This window comes from Corapipo altera, unplaced genomic scaffold (genome assembly GCF_003945725.1).
Source record: "Corapipo altera isolate COAL_440 unplaced genomic scaffold, ASM394572v1 271, whole genome shotgun sequence".
NCBI classification, from domain to species: Eukaryota; Metazoa; Chordata; class Aves; order Passeriformes; family Pipridae; genus Corapipo; species Corapipo altera.
In genome coordinates this window covers 1,079,767-1,104,175 of record NW_020884935.1, presented here as the reverse complement: position 1 = coordinate 1,104,175, position 24,409 = coordinate 1,079,767, and the positions used below count along the sequence as shown (strand labels likewise).

Below are 24,409 nucleotides of genomic sequence, written 5' to 3'. Positions count from 1 at the left end.
TCCAAGAAGGTTTTAATGTGTTTTTTAGCAGCTTTACCTGCTGCTCCTTCAGTGAAGGCAGATGACCTTGTTCAATCCTCCCCTCACAAAGCATCAGCACTTGTGTGACTGGCAAGATTCAGCACAGAGCTGCTCTATTTCCCCCTAAAAAAACCCCTCAAACCTAGACAAAAATACAAACTCACCAAAAAACCTCAACAAAAACAAAACCCTTTTGCTTTCCTTTCTCCTAACAGGGTTTCTAGAACCTCCTGGTTTACAGTAAAAAGGAAATAAATCATCCTACCAGTAATTATTTGCACTGTAGAAACAGGAAGAGGGAAAAATGGTAACTGGAATGTTCAGAAACAGCTCCATGGCAATAGCCAACCTTGGAAATATTATTTGGCTGCATAAATTTAGGGCAAAAGGCAGAGTTGGGCAATTTCCCATTTGTATGCTTTGTGCTGCCAGTTTTGCTCAGTTTTTCCACCAGGCTGGTTTGGTTTGGTGGTGCCAGGAGGACTGAATGTTTGCTCCAAGGCTGGCCTGGGCATGCTGTACATCCCAGGCTCTGCTCCAGGGACAGATTCTGCCATGGAGTCTGGAGAGGACACGAGGAACTAATATTTACAAATGTGAAATGCCACGTCTGTAAAGCTGGAGATGAACCACAGGCAGTGGTAAAGCCTGGGCAGTGTTTGAGCACAACAGACTTGTATTAAGGATTTCACTGTGCATGTCTCTCTTTTTAATGTCCTTGTAGGTAGAGAAGAAGAAATTTCTGTCAGTTTTTCCTTTCTGTATAAACCAAAAAGCAGAGGAGCCTTCCCTTGTGGTTTGTTTTTGTTCCTAAGAATGGCTAAATCCTATGGTGTGGGAACTGCTGTGCTTGTACAAAGCACATGTATTTAACAAACATTCCACTCTTCCTCCAGTAGCTCTTGGTGAATAAAAGTCATCAAGCAGCTGACTCTGAACTGTATATAAATAAATGCAAAGCTGATAAAACCCAGAAATCTGTATCTTGTGACTGGCCTGGCTGCACAGGTGGCTCCAGCCTTCGCCAGGGCATGGGGCCTGCAGTTGGGAACACATATTTCTTTCCAAGTGGTTTCAAAAGTAGGTCACTGGGCAGTAGTACAAAGCAACCTACTTTCAGGAGAAGAATCTGGGGTCAGGGAAATGTTTCCAACGAATCTGTACATTCTGGAACACAAGCTGGGGCTGCTTTTCATGTAGGCTAATGTCCTAGCAACGAGGGATCATTTTTCCATGAGCACTGTGGACTGAAGCAAGCTGTTTATCTTTAGTTACAGGGTTTAGCTTGGGACAGCCAGTCAGGCCTTCTGAGGGTGTGTAGCAAGTCCAGTTACTGTTCTTTGTTCAGACAAAAATAGGGCTACGTGCCACAGGGAAAAAACCAAAATATATAAACTATATATATATATATATCCTTATCTCATAACATTACTCACACCTACCTCAGATCTCTCTCACTGTGTATAACACTGGATAATTATATTTACTTATTTACGGTTGTGGAGATAAATATATTCTCCCCAAGCCTGTAACACTGCAATAAGACCCAGACTTTGCTCAAGTTCCACCCACGAGACAAACAAACTCGTGGCATGTTACTGCTTGTCCCTGTGCTGCCAAGTTCAAGGGTTACAAAAATAGTGAGTCATAATTCTAAGTACTGTGAGATTGACTGTAATATTATGAGATTACCAAAAAAAGACAACTCTCTGAGTTTTGTTTGTAAAGCCTTGTGCTAAAAAAACCTTCAATAAACAAAGGTTTTAATAAGCTTCCGACTTCAGGAACTGAAAGCTTAAGAAAAACAAATAGATTGGTAGTAAAAAGAGGAAAATGAGGGATACTCCTCTGTCTCCCTGTTTGTTTAAAGAATATTTTAACTTTGCAGGACACATGGGATTCAGCTGTAAGATCTGTGCTGTCCTGATAAACAGGCTTGGGCACGTCTCTCTCTGCAGGTCTGAATGACCCAGAGGAACATGTGCCAGTTCACTCTGCTCTGATGGAAGGAGACTTAGAGAAGGCATTTTATAAAAGCCACCATTGGGCTAAAATCACAGGCTTGTGTCTGCATGTTGTGCCAGTGAAAGCAACAGCTAATAACTAGGTCTATTCTAAAAATTACTTGTCTGCATGTCTCCAGTCTGCCTCCTGCCCGTGAGTGTTTTGGATCTGATCCAAGCTGCAGTGCAGGGAGGGAGCTCTTTGTTCACGTCCTCTCTGCTGCCTCGGAGCCCTTTGAGGTTGTGGTTTCTGGGGTGAGGAATTTCAGCGGGATAGCAAAGAAGCACCTTGAAAAACAGACAGACAGACAGACAGAAATAAGTCCTAAAATGCTGTTAATCATTGTTGATATGTTCAATAGAACCCCTGTGACAGGGAACAAAACCAAACACTGCCAAGGCTGTTCTGACCAGGCTTTATCCATTGGTCCAGGGGTGATACCTCCTGCACTTTGTTTTCAGATCCAGCTCGGATCCCTTGATGGTGAGGAGAATGTCCAGAATGCTTCCCCTTCTACCAGAAGACTAAAATCCAAGCACTGACATTTTTCTCCTCTGAACAAACCACGTAGTTTTAACAACCTGTTTTTTTCGGTATGGTGTCAGCTACACACAACTCCTAGTCCTCTCTGCTTATTAGATAAAAAACATCACACTTCCTAATTCCCCTTCACCCACAAACATGTAGCTGCTTTCAGTGTTGCTTTGGGGATGAAAATGCTCCTACAGACAGAACTTCAATGTGGGCTGTGAGCCAGAGCTGCAGAGCTGAGTCATTGTTATACAAGCAGAGATGAGATGGCACAGAAAAACCCCTTTGTACTTTAACACTGGAACACGTCAACTGTTGTTGAGTATCACAAGCCACCTACACAGAGAACCAACTGTCATTTACTGGACTTTTCCTCTTGTCTATCCCATCATCTGTCTGGATAATTCTTCCTTCTCCATTTTGCTTCACAAGCTTAAGAGCAAATACATTTTTCATCAAGCTATTGGCCACTGCTAAAGTCTGGCAAACATTGCATCAGCTTTGGAATAATGAAATGAAAGCTGTTAACTCTCTGGACAGTAGGAAGCACCTGCTGCCCAGGTACACTGACCATACTGTGTGTGATCATTGAAATTTAGGGCTTTCAACTCAGAATACCTGTGAAATTTGTCATCGTCCGGAGCTCCACTGTAAAGCTCTTGAACTGATTATTTATGTGAGAGCCAATTTTGAGCTCTGAGGATACTCTGTAATAAAATAAGGAACAAACGAAAAAGGAGGAAGAATTTCTTCACTGTGGCCTTAGGAAACCAAACTGCATTTTGTTCTTCCATTTTTGTCTTCCAGTTCTTTATCCTGAAACATCACAGGGGAACAGAATTTAGCTTGTCAAAACGCCTTCTACATTTAAAATAAGCTGAATTAATTGTGGAGGGGCACAGAGAGTGACAGATTTGCAGATATTACAAGGACTGCAAACTCAGTAGAACTGAGTAGGAACTGCTTTTTGAACATGTACAAGTGCAAGTGGCTCCTGTCTTAAAGAGAGAAGGTAATTTCTGTGAACTGATCACTAACAAGCTCCTAAAATATGTTCTGGATTTCAGTGTAGAGCAGTTCAGTGGTTTTAGGACAGGACAGACCATGTGGGCTGAAACCTGTGCCTGCTGCTGGCTGTCTCTGTGCCAAAGGGAAACGAACCCCTGCTGCAACCTGCACAGGCTCAGTTTCAGTGCGTTTCCAGTTTCATCTCAGCGACTTTTTCCTCCCAAAATATAAGGTGACTAACACGAAATCTAGTGTGACTAAAGGTCTGGGAGTGGCTCAGATCAGGAGCTGCAGATGAACACGCTGGCATGGGTCAGAATTTGTCACACAGGGTGTATTAAAATGGTTCCATTAGAATGAGTAACCAGTGCAGAGGTTCAGAGGGATAACAGGAAATTGCAACTCGGTGCCCTTTCCTATCATCGGAGAAGTGCTGAGCCACAGGATTGTTATGCAAATCCTGGCATGTGCCATCTCAGGAGGCAGCCTGCACACTGTGGTAGCATGTTTTTAAAGCTCTTTTCCAGACCAGAGAGTGCTGATAGATGTTTCATTCATCATTGTCCTGTTGCTTTGACATATTCCTGGCTGAGACCTGACCTTCTGCCTCTCCACAAACCATCAGCTCAGTTGTTTACATCTTTCCCCGTTCCCCTTCTTGGAAAGGGCAAGACATTAAGTCCTGTTGAATACAACTCCTTGATTAGAAGTCAAACAAAATAAACGTCCACTCCTGCAACACGGGACACAAAGTTCATCCTTGGAGTGATTTTTTCCCCCCCAACCAAATGTGACTTGGACACCTCCAAAATTTGGACTTTTCCCTGCATTGAATAGTTTTACTTGAAAAACAGCATTGGCTTTCAGATGTTCAGGAATAGCTTTTTGTGAGATATTTACCACTAGTGGAGTGATTTCACATTTTCCTAAGTTTTTTTCTTTGTTGGTTTGATTTGGGCTTTTGATTATTTGTTTTTTTGGTTGGTTTTGGTTTGGTTGTTTTTTGTTTTTCAAGGTATGTACTTTCTGGATTGTTTTCCTTTTTAAGACTTTCATTACTGAATTTGTTAAAAACTGTCCAGTGGGAATCCTGTTAGAAGCCATTTCTCTACAGAGGCTGCCACAATGACTTCAAAGGACTAAACACTCTTCCAAAGGCACATCCCGATCCCAGGCCTGTTGTCACACAGTGATCTTGTGTCTAAATGAGGGTTGTGCATAGCAGAGATGCGAAACAACAGCAGCCCCTCAGGTCTGCAGAGCACCTTCACATCCTTGAACAGGTGAGGCATCATATGTTCAGAATGAGAAGGAAAACCTCGGGCTCATGCTTGTGGATAATTGGTATGCCTGGCCTAGGCAGGGATTGAGGTGGGAGAAGTGAGCCCTCTGTCCCTCGGGACACACCATGAACAACTCAGGTCTTGAACCTCCTGTGACTTCCAACTTTGCTTGCTCACAGTGCCCACCTGCCCTGCTGTGCCTGAGACCCTGGAATCTTGGAATCATAGAATTGTTAAGGTTGGAAAAAACCTTTAAGATCATCAAGTCCAACCAGTCCCCAAGCACTGCCACGTCTGCCACTGAACTATGTCCCCAAGTGCCACATCCAGTCGTTTCTTGAACATTTCCAGGGACGGTGACTCAACCACTTCCTTGGGCAGCCTGTTCCAGTGCCTGAACACCCTTTCAATTAACAATTGTTTTCCTAACATACAACTTAAACCTCCTCTGGTGCAACTTCAGACCCTTTCCTCTCATCCTTTCTTGTTCCCTGGGAGCACAGCCCGACTGTCCCCCCCCTGCTCCACCCTCCTTTCAGAGAGTGGTAGAGAGCAATCAGGACCCCCCGAGCCTCCTTTCCTGCAGGCTGAGCCCTCCCAGCTCCCTCAGCCGCTCCTCTTGTGCTGCAGCCCCTTCCCCAGCTCCCTGGACACACTCCAGCGCCTCAATGTTCCTTCTTGTCGTCAGGGCCCCAAAACCGAACCCAGGATTCGAGGTGCGGCCTCACCAGCGCCGAGTACAGGGCAGTCAATCACTACTATGCTCTTGCTGGCCACGCTATTGCCAATATAAGCCAGGACGCCTTTGGCCTCGTTGGCCCCCTGGGCACACACCGCCCCTTGGCGACCCAGCTCCGCCCCCCTGTCCCGCCGTGTCCCAGCCCCTTCCCGTCCCCGTTCCCGTCCCCGCTCCCGCCGTGTCCGCGCGCTCCGGGCGAGCTCTCCCCGGCACCGGCGGCGGCGCGGCGGCGCCCCCTGGCGGATGGGTCGGCGCATGGGGCGCTGCCGTCAGGGCGGCGCGGCCGCGGGCGGGACCCGCCGGGCCCGGGGCAGGAGCGCGGGGGGATCCTCGCCCAGAGTGAAGGCTGAGCCCCCCTGGTCCCCCGGCCCCTTCGATCTGGGGGCGCAGAGCGGGCGCTGGGCCGCCTTCCAGAAGCGGCACGGGCTGAGCTGCGAGGAGGCGGCGCGGCTGCTGCTGGACGCGTAGTGAGTAGCGGGGCCGCGCTCCGGCCCCGGCCCGCGGGAGCATCGTTCTCCCGGCCGCACCCGCACAGCGGTGCGCGGGCTTCGGGGGACCCGGGGGGATCCGGGGGGCGGGGAGGGGGCGCAGGCACCACGCAGAAAGTTGCTTTTTCTGCTAAAGCTTCCCCTGTTTTACGGCTCTCCAGGCAAAAATGCCCTTGGGGGGCACCGCGAGGCTCAGCCTCCAAATCCCCACCCAGTTCCCTGTGCCCGCTCTTTGCAGAGCGCTGCACATCATCGCCGCGCTGTAATCAGTTAAGTGTCCGTGGCGGGGAAAATCTGAAAGGAAAATGTTTTTCCTTTGCGTTTTGCGATTGACCCGGCACGGTGAGTCTTGCCCAGCTGCTGAGGAGGCAACTCAGAGAGAGGGAGAGGCACAGGCTGAGAAATTCCCTGATCATAAAGTTCCCCCGCAATTACAATCTGAAATAAAACACGTTTCAAATATTATGTAAAATCCAGCTATCTCTGCTTTTTCTAGCTTTTAAATGGAGCAATATTAGTGGTGCTGGAGGAGTTGTGGGGAAAATTGTGGGAAATTTCGGTTCTCAGTTCCAAGCAGGTTGTCCTGTGGTAATAACCCTGCTTTCTGTAGGGTTGTGCAGGACACAGCTGCAGCCTGGGTGACACTGTGACCCGGACTGTGGTGGGGAGCTCTCTTGTACAGAGTAGAGAGTCCTCGAACTGCTGTTCTTCTTTTCAGCATTTTAATTAAACCACAAAAGCAACTGCTGTCAGGACAAAAGCCATTCCCTACCTCACTCTGACACATGGTATTAAAATACATTTGAATGGATACATTTCCTGGTGTTCTGCAATTGCTCAAGGCAGACCTGAATAATGTTGTGTATAGCCTTACTGCTCTCTTGGCCAAAAAAAGAGAGTATGATCACAAGAGCTCTGTTGTTTCTCTCTCCAGTGAACACAGAGGTTTGGTCAAGCACACAGGAGGCTGTCACTGTGGAGCCGTCCGCTTTGAGGTCTGGGCTTCACCACATCTGCACGTGTTCAACTGCAAGTGAGTTGTTTTGTTTCCCTGTTCTCATACGTGAATATCAGCTTGTCTGCTTTTGCAGCCTCAGAGCTAAAAGATGAGACAGCTGCAGAACACCCTCTGAGCTGTTTCCATCGGGTTTACCCTTAATTACGTCCTGATCCAATGTGAGATCAACACCAGGGATTTCAGGTGCTGCTTCTCTGGGCAGGACTTCAGGTCTCACAGCCATGCTCATGCAGAAAGTGTCAGGAGAGATCTAGTGAGTGCAGGTGCTCAGCCATCTGCTTTATATTTCCTCTCAGTCAGTGGGCTCAGAGCCCATTGATCCTTTTTTAACTTGGTCTTCTCAAGTGACATTACATCTCTGACCACATGTGCCTCAAACTAAAACACTCTCTGATTTCATTAGTGATCTCCCTTTGCCTGCAAGCAGTTTGCTCATGGGTGAACTTCTGAACTTTGCTTTCTTGTTTGCATAGTAATTAACGTTGGCAAACTTGGCCAAGCATGGTCTGAAAGATTTTTCAGGGCTAGAGTATGTCCTTAAAGAGCTGTGTATGTGAAGAATATAATGTTTGGTGTAAGAAGACACCTTATGGGGGTACCTGTGTAGGGTCAGTCTGTTCCATGGGTGTGCTCAGCCAAACACTACTGACACCACGAGTCCACTTTCACCACTTACCTCTGTGAAGCCACCCAGGAGCCATTCTAACTGTCAGTGGAGTTTCTGTTGTCAAGAGGTCCCTGCAAGATCTGACTGCTGCACTACAACTTGTCCACTGCTTCCAGAAAGGTCTGCTTTTTCTTTTACAGTTGCAGCATTTGCACAAAGAAACAGAACAGACACTTCATTGTCCCAGCGTCGCGTTTCAAGCTGCTGCAGGTAAACACAGTAAGAGCGTGGCCATGAGCTTGAGCAGTATAACCCAGTGTCAGCCTGGATCCAAGCAACACCCATTTTTCTATCTTAAGTTCGTGTGTGGCTGTTGGGGGGAAATGGCTGAATTTTGTCCTGTCTGGGGTGGGTGTGTTAGTGCATCTTATTTGGTGAGGTGATGTTGGAGCTCTTGCAGTTCTGAGGCTTGACTGTTATGGACATGTTTACATACAGAGCACAGGGGCTTAGAAAAGGAGCATGAATGCAGAACTCTGTTTATCAAGATAGGAAGGTGGTATTTTAAATTTTACATTTCTTAGCTATAGGCCTAAAGTAATTTATCCATGTATTCATATAGAAAACTTATTTATATAGAAAACTGCTTTTCATTGGCTTAGGGTGCTGATAATTTGACAACATACACCTTCAACACACACCGTGCCCAGCACACGTTCTGCAAGACCTGTGGTGTCCAGAGCTTTTATACTCCTCGTTCCAACCCAGATGGTTATGGTAAGTACAAAGAGGAAGCTGTGGTAACCAAACTTAACCACCAAGCAGCCCTTGGGTAAAGCCTCCATTAGATGCCAACATGACAGCAGGGAGCAGCATGTGTCTTAAGAGTTTGTCCCTAAAGTGTTAAACATCTGGAACTGCAGCCTGAACCTGTAGCTCCCCCATAAGAAAGTCTTACCTGTGATGTGTGGGCTCGTGCCTGGGACAGGATTCTCATCCAGGCTCCTCATCCTTACAGCAATAGCATTTATATTCCCTGAGATGCCCCATCCACGGAGTGGTGCAGGCATCTCCCTCATTTTCTGAGAAGCAGGTTTCTGTGTGCTCTGTCTTTCTTCAGGAATAGCTCCCCATTGCCTGGATGATGGCACCGTGCAGACCATTGTCACAGAGGATATCAATGGCAAGGAATGGGAGAAAGCAGTGGGGGAGCATAAGACCATCAGAGACATGTCAAAACCTTGACACAGCCTTCCAGCAACTGAACTTGGAGCACTGCTGTGGAACTGCAGTCTGGGATTTCCTGGGTGATGGATGGTAAAATCAATTTCTACACTACTGTTATCTGTTCTCTGTTTCTTAAATAAATCTTTCTATGTTGATTGTCTCATTCCTTTGTGACTTTCAGTTGACAAACTGCCTCTGCTCTGTAAACCACTCCAGGGTTGCTAGTTTGGCACTTTGCCTCTAGCTGTGCTAAAGTTTAAGACCTAGTTACATAAAAGACCTGGTTACAGTCTGGGTCTCTTGCACCTCATTCCTACGTCCTGCTGAGACTCTTGTGAGCTGATCTTGAGCCCCGTGTTCTGAAGCAAGAAAAAATGCTCATGTTTCGGGAGGGACACTGAGAAGGTGGAGCCTGCAACACAATATGTATAAAAGAAGCAGCAGCAGCAGCAAAGATCAGTGCAATTAGAGAAATTTGTATTATTTCTGATGTTTTATTCAAAAGCTTGGGCTTTTTAAAGTTCTGACTGAATAAGAAAGGTCTTTGTAGATCTGGTATCTGTGGAGAGAGTGTGTTCTTTGAAAAGTTCCTTCTGATATCTCGATTTTATAAAAGCACCAAGAGATAGTTGCCAAGCAGTCCTTGCAGCTGTATCTTTTTGGGGAAATAGTTTGTGCCATATCTTCTCCAATGCAGAATACTCCTGCATTCAACTCCTAATTAAGTTAATCCAAATATCTCATCCTACTTAAGCTTCTACAGTGAGAAAACAGAGTAGCTGTTAAACCCTGTTCATCTCAAGGTATTGGGCAACAAGATACTCAGAAGGAAGTTCACATGCCTGGTTTCTGTAGCCTGGAGAATGCTACACAAAGAGCATCCCGTCCTCTCCAGCACATAACACAGGAGTTTCCTTTAGTCCTGAGCCTGGCATGGTCCTTTTTTTTTTTGGTCATTCTTTTCTCCTGGAGTTGTGAGCCACATCCTGCTACAGGAGGCGCAGTGAATTGACCACCATGTACCGTGAGAAGAGCAGGTAGAGGCGACGGAACCAGAGGAGTTGGCTGCGATGGCACCGCATGGCCCTCTAGAAGGAAAAAGAGTGGAGAGAGCATTACAAGAACCTTCCAGGCCTTGTGTGAGGGCAGTTTCCTAGGCCTCCTGTGAGGATCACTGCCAATTTGTAGGACAGTTTTCAGTGAACAGTGCGAGGTGGGAGGCTGCCTAATCCACGGGGCCTCTGTGCCCCTGTGTTGCTGGTGTTGTGCTGGCTGATGTTCAGAGGGTCCTGCTAGAAAGGACATTATCAGCTGCAGATTGGTGCTGAGACAGTGTATTTATCACTTATAACTCCTCCTCCCCATGTGATCTCATGCCTGAGTGTTCACATGCTGGGGAAGCAGGAACCTGATAGGTGAGTATCTGGGAACATCCCTGCATTTGCTTCCGACCACACACTGACAGCTGAAACCGAATATTTACAGTGCATCAGCCCAGAAAGGTCAGGTTTCAGAAACAAAAAACACATGGAAATAACAACACCACCTCTATCTGAGCAGTTTCCATGTGTAACTCTCCCTTTTAGCAGCCTCAAAAGCAGAAAAGTTCTGCAATCTGTGAATTAACAGCACTGTTTTCTGGGCAAACATTTCCATGCTATGCAAGGGGAGCTAATCAGATTCTGATACAGGGAACTGTGGACAAATGTGTGAGATCTCATGCAGCAAAATAAAAAATGCATAGCAAAGAAGGGAACTCTTTGGACCACAAGTTGACAGGCTGTTTCTGTCTTTAGTTAGAGCTGTGGTCCAAGGATGCTGTTCCTGACATGGAGTCATGCCAATCTTTGACAGGCCACTCATATATTGGGAATATTACGTTGGATCCAGTCTCCTCTGAAATGTATCCTGCATCCTGGATGCAGTGTAAAACTCAGTGCTCTGTGACTACTGGACACCTCTGAGCTGGAAATCAGCTCAGCCCCATCCTGTCACACAGCACACGAGGTCACCTGTCTTGTCTATGTTTTACAAGTCACTGCAGACATTCCTTAGTGACATTTATAACCCACTTATGAAATTCCCCGTGAATGTGACACTTCTGACTAAAGTCTTCACAGTGATGATGAGCCATTCAAGCAGGTTAAGCAGGTGCCACACGTCTCACCTTGGCTTGCTCAGTCTCCTCCTCTGTGAGGATGAACAGGGCATCCCTGGGCAGGAGGCAGGAAATGGGCACATCCAGGAAGGAAATGTACTTCCTCAAGAGATTCACTGACTCGAGCACGAGCACACGGCACCCTGCACAGAGAAAAGGGGAATTATTTCAAAACAACAGTATTGTAAGGTGCCCTTCTCTCCAGGCTCAGCAGGTCTTTGCAGGCTCCCATGTGCTGCTGGATTTGGGATCCTGTTGCAAAAGGGGAGCAACTTTTCCTGATGCTTCCACCAGGATCTCTTTGTGCCCAGGGCATGTTTATGACCATTTGTACCGGTTCTTATTCAGTATATGACTATTTGTACTGGTTCTTGTTTTGTACAGTCTGTTGAAAGCAAAACTAGCTTTGACTACCACAAAAACTGGGGTTTTTTTCTGCTTATAATTAAATTATTCCTACATAATGATGATTCTCTGAATGCTAGCACTGTAGCACATAATGGAAATTTTAAAACAGCAGTCTCTGGTTCAGCTACCAAAATGAAATTTCACCTTTCTGCTCCAATTCTTAGCTACAGAATAAATATTTACATGTCTCGGGAATGGCAGTATCAAATATTAACTCAGGCAAGCAGTTACACTTTAACAGAGTTCCAGAATACAGTGCTCAGATGTTTGTGATGAAGCAGAGGAAGGTAAAATGTATAAAGATTCTGCTGGTTTGGAAGCTTTTTTTTTTTCTGTTTTAAAGATCCCCTTGAACTCCAAAGTTAATTGCTATTTTTTTTACTATGGCTAAATTGTCTTTACTGATGAGCTCAGAGCTACTGATGGTCCCATTTAGAGCCTGTAGCTCTCAAAGGAGCTGCTTTGGGATTTCCTGGGGCTTGGAAGCTGCTGTGATTATGCTCCACACTTCACTAATTGTATTAAAGTTTGACAGAAGAGGCCAAAGTAACAGTTTACACAGGTGGTCAGAGACACAATTCGATTCACAATTAGATCTTCTTCAGTGTGCCCTGAAACAGTGACATTACTCAAAGGAGACACAAGACAAAGCTGAGCTGCTGCAGAGGCTCCTGATGCACCATTTCAGGGTGTGAAGCCTGTGCTCAAGTCTAATAACTGCTTGAGCTGGTGGTGCTCAAATGCCTTTCAGCCCTACAATGTCAGCAGGACTCGTGTCCCTCTAAGGGAAAAGATTCTTCAGGACAGGAGCAGGAACAAAGAACTTTTCCCTACTTTGGACATTTGGTAGATCCCTCAGTTTAACCACTACCAAGCCTGAGACAGGAAGGGAAAACTTGTTGCTCTACAATTTCCTGGAGACACAGGGGAAGCTCCCACAAGTCTCCAGGGTAGAGTCTGACACTCCAAGATGCCCCACCAGCACCATTCCTTTCCCAGCCAGGGGGTTGTGACACACTGAACCCAGGGACAAACAGCACACACGGGACCATCCTGACAAATCCCCTCACAAGTGATTTGTGTCCCAGCCTCTTCCTGACTTATTTCACTGCAAAGAAAAGACTTGCTTTTACTCCAGTCAAAGCCTGCAAGGGCAGGACATGGCAGCCCCCATAGACTCCCTCCAGCACATCTCTGAGATCTTTAAATTCCTTTCTTTCTTTTTTCTCCTTCAAGAGAAGATTGTTCCAACTTCTCAATAGCTTTTTCCACTCTCCAAGGAAAAACTGGTAACTCCTTATTTCAGCGTCTCAGAGGGCTCCAGGGCCATGCTCCCTTTCCATTGATCCTGGCACGTGACTCCCCAGCAGGACGGACAGAGCACTCAAAGGAGTTCTTTTCTCCCTGTGGGCAGCGATGGGCAGGGGTAGAGGCCTCAAGGAAAACCACTGGCATTTCTATCCAGATAAAAGCTGACAGGAGTCTGTGCTGTGCCAGGACCTGGAGGAAAAGCCCTCCTGGAACTCCTGGCGTCGCTCAGGGAGCCGCCGGGAGATGGCGGTGTCCGCCGGCTGCGGGAGCGGGACCCGCAGCGCTGCCCGCGGCCCGGCCCGGCCCGGCTCAGACCCCTCTGCCTCGAACACCCTCCTGCCTTAACTGTGCCACTGCCGTGTGCCCACCCCCGTCCTCCCGCAGCCTCAGCCCCCAGCCCTGCAAGGTCACGGTGCTCCTGTGAGCAGCAGCTGTGCGATGAGCTCTGCCAAGCTCCCCGCGGGGTCCCCCGGACGTGCGGGAATGCGGGGAGCTGTGGGACCAGCACGGATGGCTTGTGCCACTTCCTGACCGCGAGCTTAAACCCCGTCTCGCTCCCGGCCCACCCGGACAAGTGACAGCAGAGCATTGCTGTTTGGCTGCCATCGGTCTCAGCTGCTCCTGCAAAGGATGCTCTGCAGGGACAAGTGCTGCACTTGCTCACTAACAGAAGTGCCCTGAGGGTTCTTCTACTCCCACTACAGAATTTCTTGTTTCCAAACTTGGAAGGAAACTTGTGATGTGCCACGAGTGGGGGAACTCCTCTTCCCCCTTCTCTGCAGAGACCCTCTGGGCTGCTGCTGTGGGTAGTTTGAGAGACAAGAATTAGTGCTGCACTGTGGCAGAGGAAAGGAATAGATATGGATCCTCTTGCTCTTGTCCTCAGCATTCCCACTGGCCACCTGTTTGCTTTTCAAACAAGGGAAGACAAGGCTACAGCAAGCACGGGGCAATGGATCTTTCCTTTCCTGGATGGTTGTTAATGGACTCTGCCAATGCCATGTGAATTCCTACCCACAGTGATGGGAAGAGAGGTCTGACACAGAGTTACCCACAACTGCCCTCTGAAGCCTGGACTGCTCTGTTAACAAAACATACTCTCCCTTTCCTCATTTTTTTTTCCCTGAGAAATATTAATTCATGCAGCAATTACACCTTTTGTTCCCCAAAGCTCAGCAATAGGGGATAAAAACCACTCCAAATGATTTCTGTGTGGATCTATCTGACCTGCTGTGCCCTCCTTGGTCAGATCAGGCAAAGTGGTGGCATGGTGGCATTCAGCCTCCCAAAGAAAGGGCACTCTTAAGAGCCTTCTGTGCCAGTGATATCACAAGGATATCCATGTGCTGACAGCAAAGCCTGTTCTGCATGGGAATGTGAGATGAAATGAAGCAGGGAAGGAATGTACAGTCCAGGGAGAGATGAAAAAGGGTTCAGAGAAACAGGCTGCTCCCTGCCAAGCAGGGTGGGAGCAGTGCTGCCATTGAGGAGTCCACTCCTGTGACACCAGCAGGTGAAGCTTTTCAGCCTGTTGTGACTGTGTTAGGGAGCCAAACAGGTGTTCCAGCTCGAGGCCCTGAAACAGCAACTTAGCCAGAGGCCTCTGAGATAACACTGGAATCCACTAAGCGACCTTGAGCAGCCTGGGAAAGAGAGAAAGGAAGCTGCTAACTCCAGTGGAAGAATACCTGTGATGAGCACCTACACCCAAAGATAAAAATAAGAAAGAGAAAACTGTTTTAGGCTAACACCACTTATCAAATATATACTGGTATATATTTAACTATAGTAGTGTGTTATGAAAAGGTTTGAAAGAAGTGTGTAAATTTTAAAAATGTGTGTAACAGTGCAAAAGGCAGATCCCTGTGTGCCTCCTTTTCTGTATGTAGAGATCATTGTGCTAAGTGTGATAAAAGTATGTTAATGTAAACATTGCGTGACCTTTTCTGCCATTTATCTGGGGACGACGAGGACAAAGAATAAAGCCTCAAACTTATACTGCAATCAGATTGTCTTGTTTAACAACTAAAAGACGTTTCAAAAAGTGCAAAACTGCATTAGACAGATTTTCAGGCCTTGGCAACTGTGACCTGGGCAGGAGGGGATTAGCAGTGTAATACAACCTCTCTAGGTTGGCAGAAAGGGCAGGATCAATATAGCTCATGGATTAGGCCTGGAATAGAAGTGTGTGAAGCCTGCAGCCTGCTCGGCTTGGCTTTCTGCTTCCAAATCACTGAGGCAGCAGGTCTGCCTAGAATGAGGAGCTCCTGGGCAGATCTGTGCGTGCTGCAGGCCTGCACTGCTCCTGAGGGATGGAAGCACACCAGCTCTTTTGGAAGAGCACTGGTTATAGCTGGAAGGGGCCAGTGGCAGGGGTGGGAGCATATCCAGCAGCTGTCTTGACTTCCTGAGACAAGCGCAAGTATCTTGTGCCCAGGCTGGAGAACTTGATTACAGATTATAAAAAGCCTGTTGTGTTTATGCTGGCTAAAGGCATTAGAAAGCAAAGCAGGATATTTAGGGTGCTCATTTGCATATCACTGAGGCAATGCAAGGCTTAGCTGGCTTTTGCATTTGCAGAGAGATTTTCTGTGGATTCCCTGATCACATGGGCTTACACAGGTTCACCCACACATAGTTCCCTCTTACCAACAGCAGAGCAGCAAATTTCCATGGCCTGAACATGCCTTTCAGCTCTAGCCAGACAGCCTCAATCCCAGCATCACTCTTGTTTCATTAAGCCCCTCTGATGCACAGCCCTGCACGCCTGCCAGATCAAATTATAAATACTGGGAATTTCAATGAGACTGGAACTATATTTGGAAAGGCTTAGCGTAAGCAGCAGCATGGGAGCTCCCCGTTCCTTTGGTGTTTGTAGGTCATGTCAGATGTGATGTAATCAGAGCAGCAAGGCTTTCACACAGCTCCAGGAGTCTCTTGATGCTGCTGGAGAAATGGAAGTGTTCTCTATACATGAGCTCTGTTTCAAACCTGAATGAATTTGAGGCTCAGCCCATATTCAGGACCATAGTGAATCTAACAGACCTGCATGAATAGCACATGAAAGTGGCTCAGTGTAGATGGGGCCTGACAGCCAGCAGTGACATCAACCACTGCAGGTCCTTGTCCTTTGTGCTGCACACAGAGCTCTGCTGCATCCCAAAGCTGAACAAAGAAAAGGTCCCAGGAAAGAAGTTGGCATTATACTGCTCTTTTATAAATTGGGGAGCTGAAGAGACTGGAGTCAGAACTCAGCTAAAGGGCATTCTGCCATCTTGGCTCACACTCTCTCATTAGGTCTGCAACTTCCTGCTAGCAGAGAATTAAAACTGATTTGCTGTGACTCATTCAAATCCTACAATGATTTGGGAATTAGCATTAAAGGAACACAGCCCAGATGGCTGCTGAGGGAACAGGAGGTTGACTGGGTGGGCCTGGTTGAGCCACCTTCCCATGGTCTGTCCAAAGAGCTGATTGACAGCTTTGTGCCTAAACTAGTTCCTCACATTTGTCCCTGAGTCAGGCACTGTTTGCTGGAGATAAGGGCTGCAGCTCTGCTCTGGGACAGCAGCTCTGCTCTGAGACAGCAACTAGAAAATGGGTCAGAAGCAACCTGCTTCTGTAATTTGTTTCTTTCCTTTACCTACTTGTACAGAGGGTTTCTCAGGGATTCTTGTTCATTTGTAGATGAAAGAAGCCATTACAAAACTTGCTGTGCCACTGCAGATTTCAGGTACCTTTCCCGAGCACATTTTGATGGAAGCTTAACTTGGTACACACAAACATTCTTGGCTAAGCTGGTAATGGTTTCTGAGGCCTTTGTCACAGAAAAGAATAACGGGCTTGTAAGTAAGACGTGACCAAAACCTCTGTGATTAAGCTGAGAAACCTGGAAATAACACTCATATTCACCCAAGACAGCAAAAGGCACAGGGCAGACACTGAATCACAGAACCCCTAGGGACAGAAAAGTGATTGTAGAGAAGTTTGAGTGGGTAAAAACTGCAGGGAGATAAAAGGGCAAGGAAGAGTTGAGCTGCAGGTTTCATTTGCATTGCAGGGGTGAGTTGGGCAGCTGGAACCCTGGACAGAACATTGATGTAAACGATTGCCCAGTGCCTGCAAGGGCAGGGATGTGAGGTGACCTACCTTCAGGTAACTTCCCCTCTGAATGCAGGTACCTGTGAAAGGAGAGATACATGTGGGTGAACACTCAGTGGAGTTATCCAAACCCTTATTTTACAGGTATAAACTCTGTACACTAAACCAACCCTTTTCTCTTCACACACACACACACACATTTACAATGGCCAGTCTTATGAGAACCTTCAGGAGCCCACTGGATGCACACCTCAGGCAGGGATAAGCCTCACTGCCCACACTGTTCTGCCATTACTTTCCTCATCCTGGCTGCTGGGACACATCACAAATAAGCTCTATAAATCCAATTCACTCTCAAACTTCTCAAGTTGCACTAAGGGAAACTGCAAGAGGCTGCCAAAGGCTATTCACCTCTGGGAGCACTGGCTGTTTAAAGCCCAGGGTCTGCTGGCCAGGGACATTGCCTCAGCAGCTCCTCTTTGGGACCAGCTTCTTGTTTTCTAACTCACACTGGCACTGGGACATCTGAGAAGCTGCTCTGGCTTTTTGCTCACTTTGATCCCTTCATGACTTTGTCCTGGATAGTCTCTGTAGCAAAAGTGCTTCCCTTGGAAACAGGATGAGGGGACCAGTGTGGGAGATGTGAACAGTGAAGGCACTTCCATCAAGAAGTGTAAGCAAATGATCCCGGTATGGTGAAAGCATCAGAGGGCATTAGCTTCAATTCCTTGTTAATTCTCTTGTTTTTCCTGCTCTAGCCTGTGGCTCATGGCTTTGGAGCAATTGTGCTGACATTCCCATCTGCATCACCCCGGATTTGGCCCATGGCAGGGCTGGGAGGCAGCAGGTCTCCAGCAGATGGCACTCAGGGCTGTCCCAGGCGTGCTCTTCCATGAGGAAAAAAATTCCAAACAATGGAACATTTGCCAAAAGGAGAAAGGAAATATAAAAAAAAAGTTATTTAACCCTGAGTAATATGTAAAGAGATTGTTATCACCTTACAGTGGTGTATTAAACGAAGGACAATGTGCCAGTTCATGTGTAAATCAACCAGGATCAAACATGCATTATATGTAAACTGCTGTGTTTCTCCAGTCACTTCAAACTAGGATTATCTCTGGCTATTGGTTAAGTTCAAGGAAAAGGATTAACTACACAGGCATAGACAAAATAGGAAGCACGGAGTAATGAATATCCAACATAATTCAAAGCAAAAGTCAAGCCAGAAATGCAGGTCATGGCAGAACTCAAAGAGCAATCAGAAAACATATGCCTTACACAGATTCTCCTGCCAGTGCTCTCCTCTGCTCCAGAGCCAAAGCTCTGCAAGCAATACCATTTCCTACTAAACAATGGCCTTGGAATACTGACTTGGCCACCTTCTACCCCACCACTCAAGTCTTACTGCTCTGACAAAGATCATTAAATGTTGCCTTGTAAACATTACCAGCAATTTTTTGTGGGCAGTGGGGGGGGGGAGGAAGGTTTAAGTATCGCCATTAATATCTGCTCTGCTCTTCTGCCAGAGGTTTCTTCCCCCACAAGTAGAATCTGGCCACCCAAAGAAGTGATTCAGCACTTGGTACAGCAGGCGGGGTGGGAACTTTATAGAACAAGCTTGGAGAGATAAAGCAGTGAGTGGTTGTGAAATCTGGCAAACTATCTGAAGGCCCACTGTCTGTTCTGGGTGTGCTGCTCTGCCATGGAGGCACCTTCAAAGCCCTTACTGAGCTGCTCCCAGAGGGAACTAATAATAACCATTCCTGCCAGCAGAAACAGGAGCGAGAGATCCACTTCATATGGAAACGTTTCAGCAGGAACAGGCAGCATCTTCAGCAGGGAAGGAGAGTTTCATTCAGCAGCAAATTAGGGAGTTCGTGCTGTATAAGGGTTCAGGCAGACACAAACTGTGTTTTGGTTACTGAAAGGTCCTCAAAGCTGCTGCCAGCAGACCTGCCACTCATCTGGAAGAACAGGCATGAAGAAACTACTTCTCCGCTCATCCTTTTTGTCCTGATCCAAATGCTTCAGGACTCAGCAAAGCTCAGTGCAGAGCTCTGGGAATGGGCTCCACCCAGCTCTATGTGCAGAATTGCAGCCTTGCTCATCTGTATTTCTCAGGCAAGAGATACTCTGTGGTTACAGAGAGAGAGAGAGAGAAATACAAAACTCTACCTCCTGCACACGTTCACAAAATGAGCCAATCCTCTCCCAAATCCACCGTCTCGCTCCCATCTCCACCCTGCTGGAGTGTCTCCATGGGACACTTCCAAGTAGGGGAGAGGTTGCAGCTCTCAGTCGTTGCCATTTTGGGAATGTTGTTTTACAGATTGGACTTGCTGTGGTTTGGGTGAAATGAAAGAGTTTGGCATAAAATCCCCAAAAGTCAAACACAAACATGCTCTTTTTCAGGAGCTTTTTCCATGTGGGTGTTTTTTTTTTCTTCCCCCGGAGACACTTTTTATAATTCTTTTTAAACATGAAGTGACCTAAGGTGGCTTGTTCCCACCCACCCACCAAGTGCCAGAGGCTGGTGATTACAGGGCACCTCTCACTGCACCCTCTCTGTTGTGCCTGTGGTAGGTTCAGATCCTCATGGGAGACCCTCTGCAATGAAAAATTTCAAAAGGCCACGAGACATCTGAAGGCTCCAACCATTTCTGCACTGCAAGAGCTCAGCCCCGACTCCTCCCTGAAGGACCAGCTGCTTTGAAGGCTGTTGCTGTCTGCAGCCATCAGCTGCATCTCAGCAGAACCACTGAAATGGCCCAACAGCCCTGACCCTGCAAATTCAGGACTGAGCTCCTCCCAAATTCCCTGCCTTTATTCAGTCATCCTCAAGGAAAGATGTGAGCAAAGCGAGTGGATCAGCTCCTGTGTGGCATCAATCAGTGAAACCTCCACTTGGTGGAAAGAAGAAACGAGTCAAGATAGAGCTGAAAACTTGGTCTTGGGGAACACAGAGCTCCTCTGGGGAACACAGAACTCTGGGGCTGATCCCCTGGTGGGTGTGTTATGGTTTTGGCCATGTTCTATTTGATGAGAAGTTGTTCACTGAACTCAATGACTTCACTCTCCAAACACTCTCCTGTGCCAAAGGCAAAACCCTTCACTGAACTGACTGTGCTGGCTGCTGTGGAGCACTGGGGAAATACAATTCTGGAGAGCATGGAAAGAATGGATGTCTTAAAGCTGTGCTGGGGCTCCATTTAGAATCCCAAACTCTAATCTGCCTGATTAATCTGATGAAACAGATGTGAAGGAGGAAGAACAGCCAGTCTCCTCGGAGTCACAGAGATATTAGAAGGATATACTTGCCAGATGTTAAATGTTTGCTATCTGGAATGCCTCCTCCCTCCCTAACTGGACTTTCTGGCTCTATTTCCATGCACCCTGAACTACACCATGTAGCAACATGCAGTTTGTAAAATGCTGCCCAAGCTCTCTGTACTCAGGTGCAGCAGTGGCAAAAGATGGTTCTGCCAGTGGCAATTCAGAGATGTTCCAGCTGCCAGAGCTGTTCCCTGGCTCTGTGCTTTGGGCCCTGCACTGCCTGGGAGAAGAATGTGCAGTGTCACTGCTCCACTCACTGCCTAATGATGCTGGAAGGACATCCCCCGAGGCTGTTTCTTGGGAATAAAAAACTACTTTGGGGGGGAATCCCTTCAATGCTGGTGCCCTGTGCTCAACTTTAATCCTAATGGCTCTCAGCAGTGTCATGGAAGGGGGCTGGGATGAATGAATTTAGTCAAATTAAGGAATGAGGGGATAAATGAAGGAATGAGATAAAATCTAGGATAACATGCCCAGCCAATGGGATATTACCAGACACAGGGCAGAATCCTCTGAGGGAAGTCTCCAAGGATCAACAGTAGAGGACAATTCTGTCTCGACCTTATGGGGGCAGTCTGGGTGCAACCACAGCCACCACTCCTAAGATCCCCAGGGACATCTCAGATCAATAGAATGTGTGGGACAGCTGCTGAAAGGAGGGAGAGATTAGAGTCCCATTCCAGCCCCACACTGTAAGAAGGCATCAAACAAAATGGTAAATGGGATATCATTCACTATTATCAAGCTAATGACCCAAAAACCAGCTTCCTCCCTGCTCAACACATCCTTTAAGGCCTTGGAAACCCCACACAAGCAGAACTGTGCTTTGTTGGGATGTGATGCAGTTGGTGGCTTTTGGGAACAGTACCCACTGAGTCTGTGGGATTGGCTGGACAGTTCATTGTTTCAATATACAGATTTGAAAACTGGCACTTAACCAACCCTCCTCTTTCAGGGAACCTCAGTGCAGCCCTTCTGCACAATGCCCATGGCATTCAGAAATGGGGCATTCAAGAGCCAGGCTGTGACATGTCAGTGCAACAAGGCATCGGTGGCACTCAGGCTGCATCATAATCAGCTCCAGAGTGATAAAGCACTAAGCTCCCAAATATTACCTCTGCACAGCCTCTTTTACAACCTACCACTGAGCTGGTGAATGTTAAAAAACATCCTGCAGGACTGAGAGGTGTTTTTCCAAATGGAATTGACGAGAATAGGCTCGGCTAATGATTCCTTGATGTAGCTTTTTATATGGCATCATTGATAGAAGTTTTATGGATGCAGTTGCTATAACAACATAATGCACAGTAGTTAAATATAGCAGCTCCTATTTTCCACTCAGTTTGCTCTGCCCTAAGCAGACAAGACTATTTTTTTTTTCTGTTCTAGCTGGGATGAAACGGATTTGATAGCTCACTGAAGAAAACAAGTGGTACAGTCCTTCCTCCTCCTCACAAAGATGATTCCTTTCCATCCCAAGCAATCAAGCAAACAACAAAGCCAACAGCCCCCCATTTGCCAGGTTTCTGGGTAAGAGGGGTTGTTTAAAATCAAAATGCACAGTGACTCATGCAAAACTAAACCCCCTTGATATTACATGTGATCTCAGTGCAAACACCGTCATTTCAAAGTGCAGGAAAAGAGAGGTTCTCCAATATTCCTGTCACAGAGTATTTACCAAGGTTATTGCCACAGTGCCTACAGACTGGCCAAACACTGAGGGAGCAGTAAAGTGACCTGGATGTCACTCAAACCCTGCTCTTCCTTGTGGATGAGTGTAAAAGGATCCAGCCTCTCTTGGCCACAGGGAAAGCTCCTGTTTTTGGGGAAAAGAGAGAATGATGTTGCCAAATCAAGGTGACAAAGAAAGAAGCAGAGCTACAGAGGATTGCTTCCAATTCCCTCTGTTTTGCTACTGTGGGTTTTTCTTGGGTTTGGGTTGGGTCTCTTTTTCCATTTGGAAGCCAGAACTGAAATAGTCCCAGGGGAGACCGAAATCAAACAGCAATTTGTGTTTCTCTCCCACCCTGTTTTTTCTTATTTTTCCCTTGCAGAAGAACAAATCCACCCTCGAACCCTGGCATTTCCCAGTTCCTCCCAGATCTGAAGGCCAGGCAGGCACACACAGCAGCTGGACTCCTGCAAGCTGTCAGGAGGAAGGTTGCTGCAAGGGAAAGGGCTCATTTTTTCTGAATAGTTCCTGCTCCTTTGAACATAACCTCTGCTCCAGACACTGGAAAGAATATTTATGCCCTTAGCAGACAATACTGAGCATCTGCTCAGCTATGACCATTGCTTGAACTGTTTTATTCCTTGAAGCTGTTCAATAATTTGCACCTCCTGAAGCGAGGAGTTGTGGGAGGGGTCACCCAGCCTGTTCTACCCCTGCTCTTACAGAAATAATCCATGGGTGGTGGACACAAGTTTATCTCCCAGGGACTGGGAGAATCCAAAAGAGCCAAGGATCACTGCACCAGCCCTCTGCTTCATCTTTTCCACTCAGAGCCACAGTGGAGGCAGAACCTTGCACACCTTGTTTAAAGATGGTTAATAAACACATTGCCCATGATACCTGGAGGGGAGAGTTCATTTGCCTTTTTCTTGCCATGTAGCCCTGGGGCCCCCGGGGCTCTGCAGAGCTCTGCTGGCACAGGGGGATGGGAGAAGGCTCAGCTTGTGCTCCCAGTGCTGCCTGTACTGGCCAACATGTGAGACCTCATCAGGGCACAGCGAGTCAGGAGTGATACAGTCACGCTCTACTTCCTCCATAACACAAACTGAAAAATAATGAGGGCAAACAAGCCACTAAAAATAAACTTAACCTTTCGGTGGCCACAGCGTCACTCCTGCCACATGCAGATGACAGGGCTACCATGGTTATTTCTGCTGATTCAGGACTGGAACAGAGACAAGACACAAAGCAGCCCTTAGTTAATGAGAACTGCTTGTGCTCTGGTGTCCCTATCAGCATGGATCTCATCAGCCCAGGACTGCTGTAGCTAAGGACTAATGCAAAGGTCTGAGTTCAAGGGGCTTTCAGACAATGAATATTTCCAGTAACATGCTCTGAGATGAGAAGAGGGTTAAATCCCCCCCACACCCACAGGAAACCTAAAGCATAAAGGTAGGAAAGTAATTTCTGCACAACCACAAAGAAGGACAGGATCAAAATCAAGAGTTTTCCTTAACTTTCTCCTACATAACTCAGCTGCCAGCTGGTTTTCCCATGATCTCTTCAGGATGTAAGGGGGACACACAAACAAAAACCCGCCCTCCATTCCTATTTGCAGGTCCTACAGCAATGGACTGAGCAAACAGAAGCCTAGGCAGCTGGAAGCTCTTCAGTCCCTCTGTGCCAATGGTATGAGCATCAACCTCTGCTCCTGGGTCATCAACCTCTGCTTCTGGGTCATCAACCTCTGCTCCTCACTCACTCCTCAATTAGCTGTGCCAGAAAGCATCTCCCAACTCAGCCCAAACACAGTTTGCTTTAACTCTACCCCCTCTCCTTCTTTTAGGCTATTCCAGAAGTTGCTGGGAGCAGCCATGATCCCCTCTAATGCTGAATTCCAGCATCAAATGCTTTCAGCATCTTCCCAGAGGAGCTCAGTAGGTCCCAGTACAGGTTCTGTGGCATTGCAGCTTTTTCTAGGCAAGTGAGAAAGGCAAATCACTGGGATGTTGTCAGCACGGAGAGCCAGAAGAGTTATTTGAATGGCACAGATGATTTGGAAAACAAATGGGTGCTATAAATACAACCTATACTTGTAAAGAGTTCTTCTCATGCCTGGGAAAGACAGGGGTAGCTCTGGAGGAGATCTCTCTAGGACACAGTGAGGTCTGAATGAGCAAAAAGTTAAAGTAAAATACAGTAGCTGTCTTGCCAGCAAAATGTGGGTGATTTTAATACAGGGCCTTCTGTCTAGTAACCTTCCCACAGCACAGGGACAGAGGGTCCCATAATGTAAGGAATAAAATGGTGAAGGAACTAATTGGCTCTTCCTAAGAGTGGTAAACAGGGACAGCTCCAGTGAAAGAGCAACGTTCTTGGGTCAGAGAGGTAAATTCAGGGACCGGGACAGGATGGCAACATCCTCTGGAATGGTGGTGCAGAACTTTCCAAAACCCAACTACCGACGGCTCAGGCATCAGCTATTCACACACCCTCCTCA

The 24,409-nt window shown here is 47.1% G+C and overlaps 2 protein-coding genes and 1 long non-coding RNA gene across 3 annotated transcripts in view; 1 reads left to right on the top strand and 2 right to left on the bottom strand.

Moving 5' to 3' along the window:
* LOC113955098 lies at nt 1–8,822 on the bottom strand. The gene is made up of 3 exons (XR_003530422.1): nt 8,658–8,822; nt 7,769–7,963; nt 1–2,312 (listed from the first exon to the last, which is right to left on the bottom strand). It is a non-coding gene; the product is annotated as an uncharacterized LOC113955098 (long non-coding RNA).
* Nucleotides 5,827–9,089, top strand: CENPV (centromere protein V). The gene is made up of 5 exons (XM_027660255.1): nt 5,827–6,053; nt 7,009–7,107; nt 7,900–7,969; nt 8,362–8,476; nt 8,820–9,089. The coding sequence occupies exons 1-5, from the start codon at nt 5,830–5,832 to the stop codon at nt 8,942–8,944; spliced, it is 633 nt and encodes a 210-aa protein (XP_027516056.1). The 5' UTR covers nt 5,827–5,829; the 3' UTR covers nt 8,945–9,089.
* A 311-nt stretch (nt 9,090–9,400) lies between these two features.
* PIGL (phosphatidylinositol glycan anchor biosynthesis class L) overlaps nt 9,401–24,409 on the bottom strand; it is a 57,137-nt gene continuing 42,128 nt past the window's right edge. Inside the window, exons 5-7 of the mRNA XM_027660254.1 lie at nt 16,953–16,984; nt 11,094–11,227; nt 9,401–10,014 (exon numbers count right to left, since the gene is read on the bottom strand). Coding sequence (XP_027516055.1) covers nt 9,916–10,014; nt 11,094–11,227; nt 16,953–16,984 — 265 coding nt within the window. The 3' untranslated portion in view covers nt 9,401–9,915. The remainder of the gene's footprint in view (nt 10,015–11,093; nt 11,228–16,952; nt 16,985–24,409) is intronic.

What these genes read in the sequence shown, in the direction of transcription:
- CENPV (XM_027660255.1), top strand. Translation starts at nt 5,830, where the DNA reads ATGGGTCGGCGCATGGGGCGCTGCCGTCAGGGCGGCGCGGCCGCGGGC. An exon ending in CGCGTTTCAAGCTGCTGCAG is followed by an intron (nt 7,970 to 8,361) that starts GTAAACACAGTA and finishes TCATTGGCTTAG; the next exon opens with GGTGCTGATAATTTGACAAC. An exon ending in TTCCAACCCAGATGGTTATG is followed by an intron (nt 8,477 to 8,819) that starts GTAAGTACAAAG and finishes GTCTTTCTTCAG; the next exon opens with GAATAGCTCCCCATTGCCTG.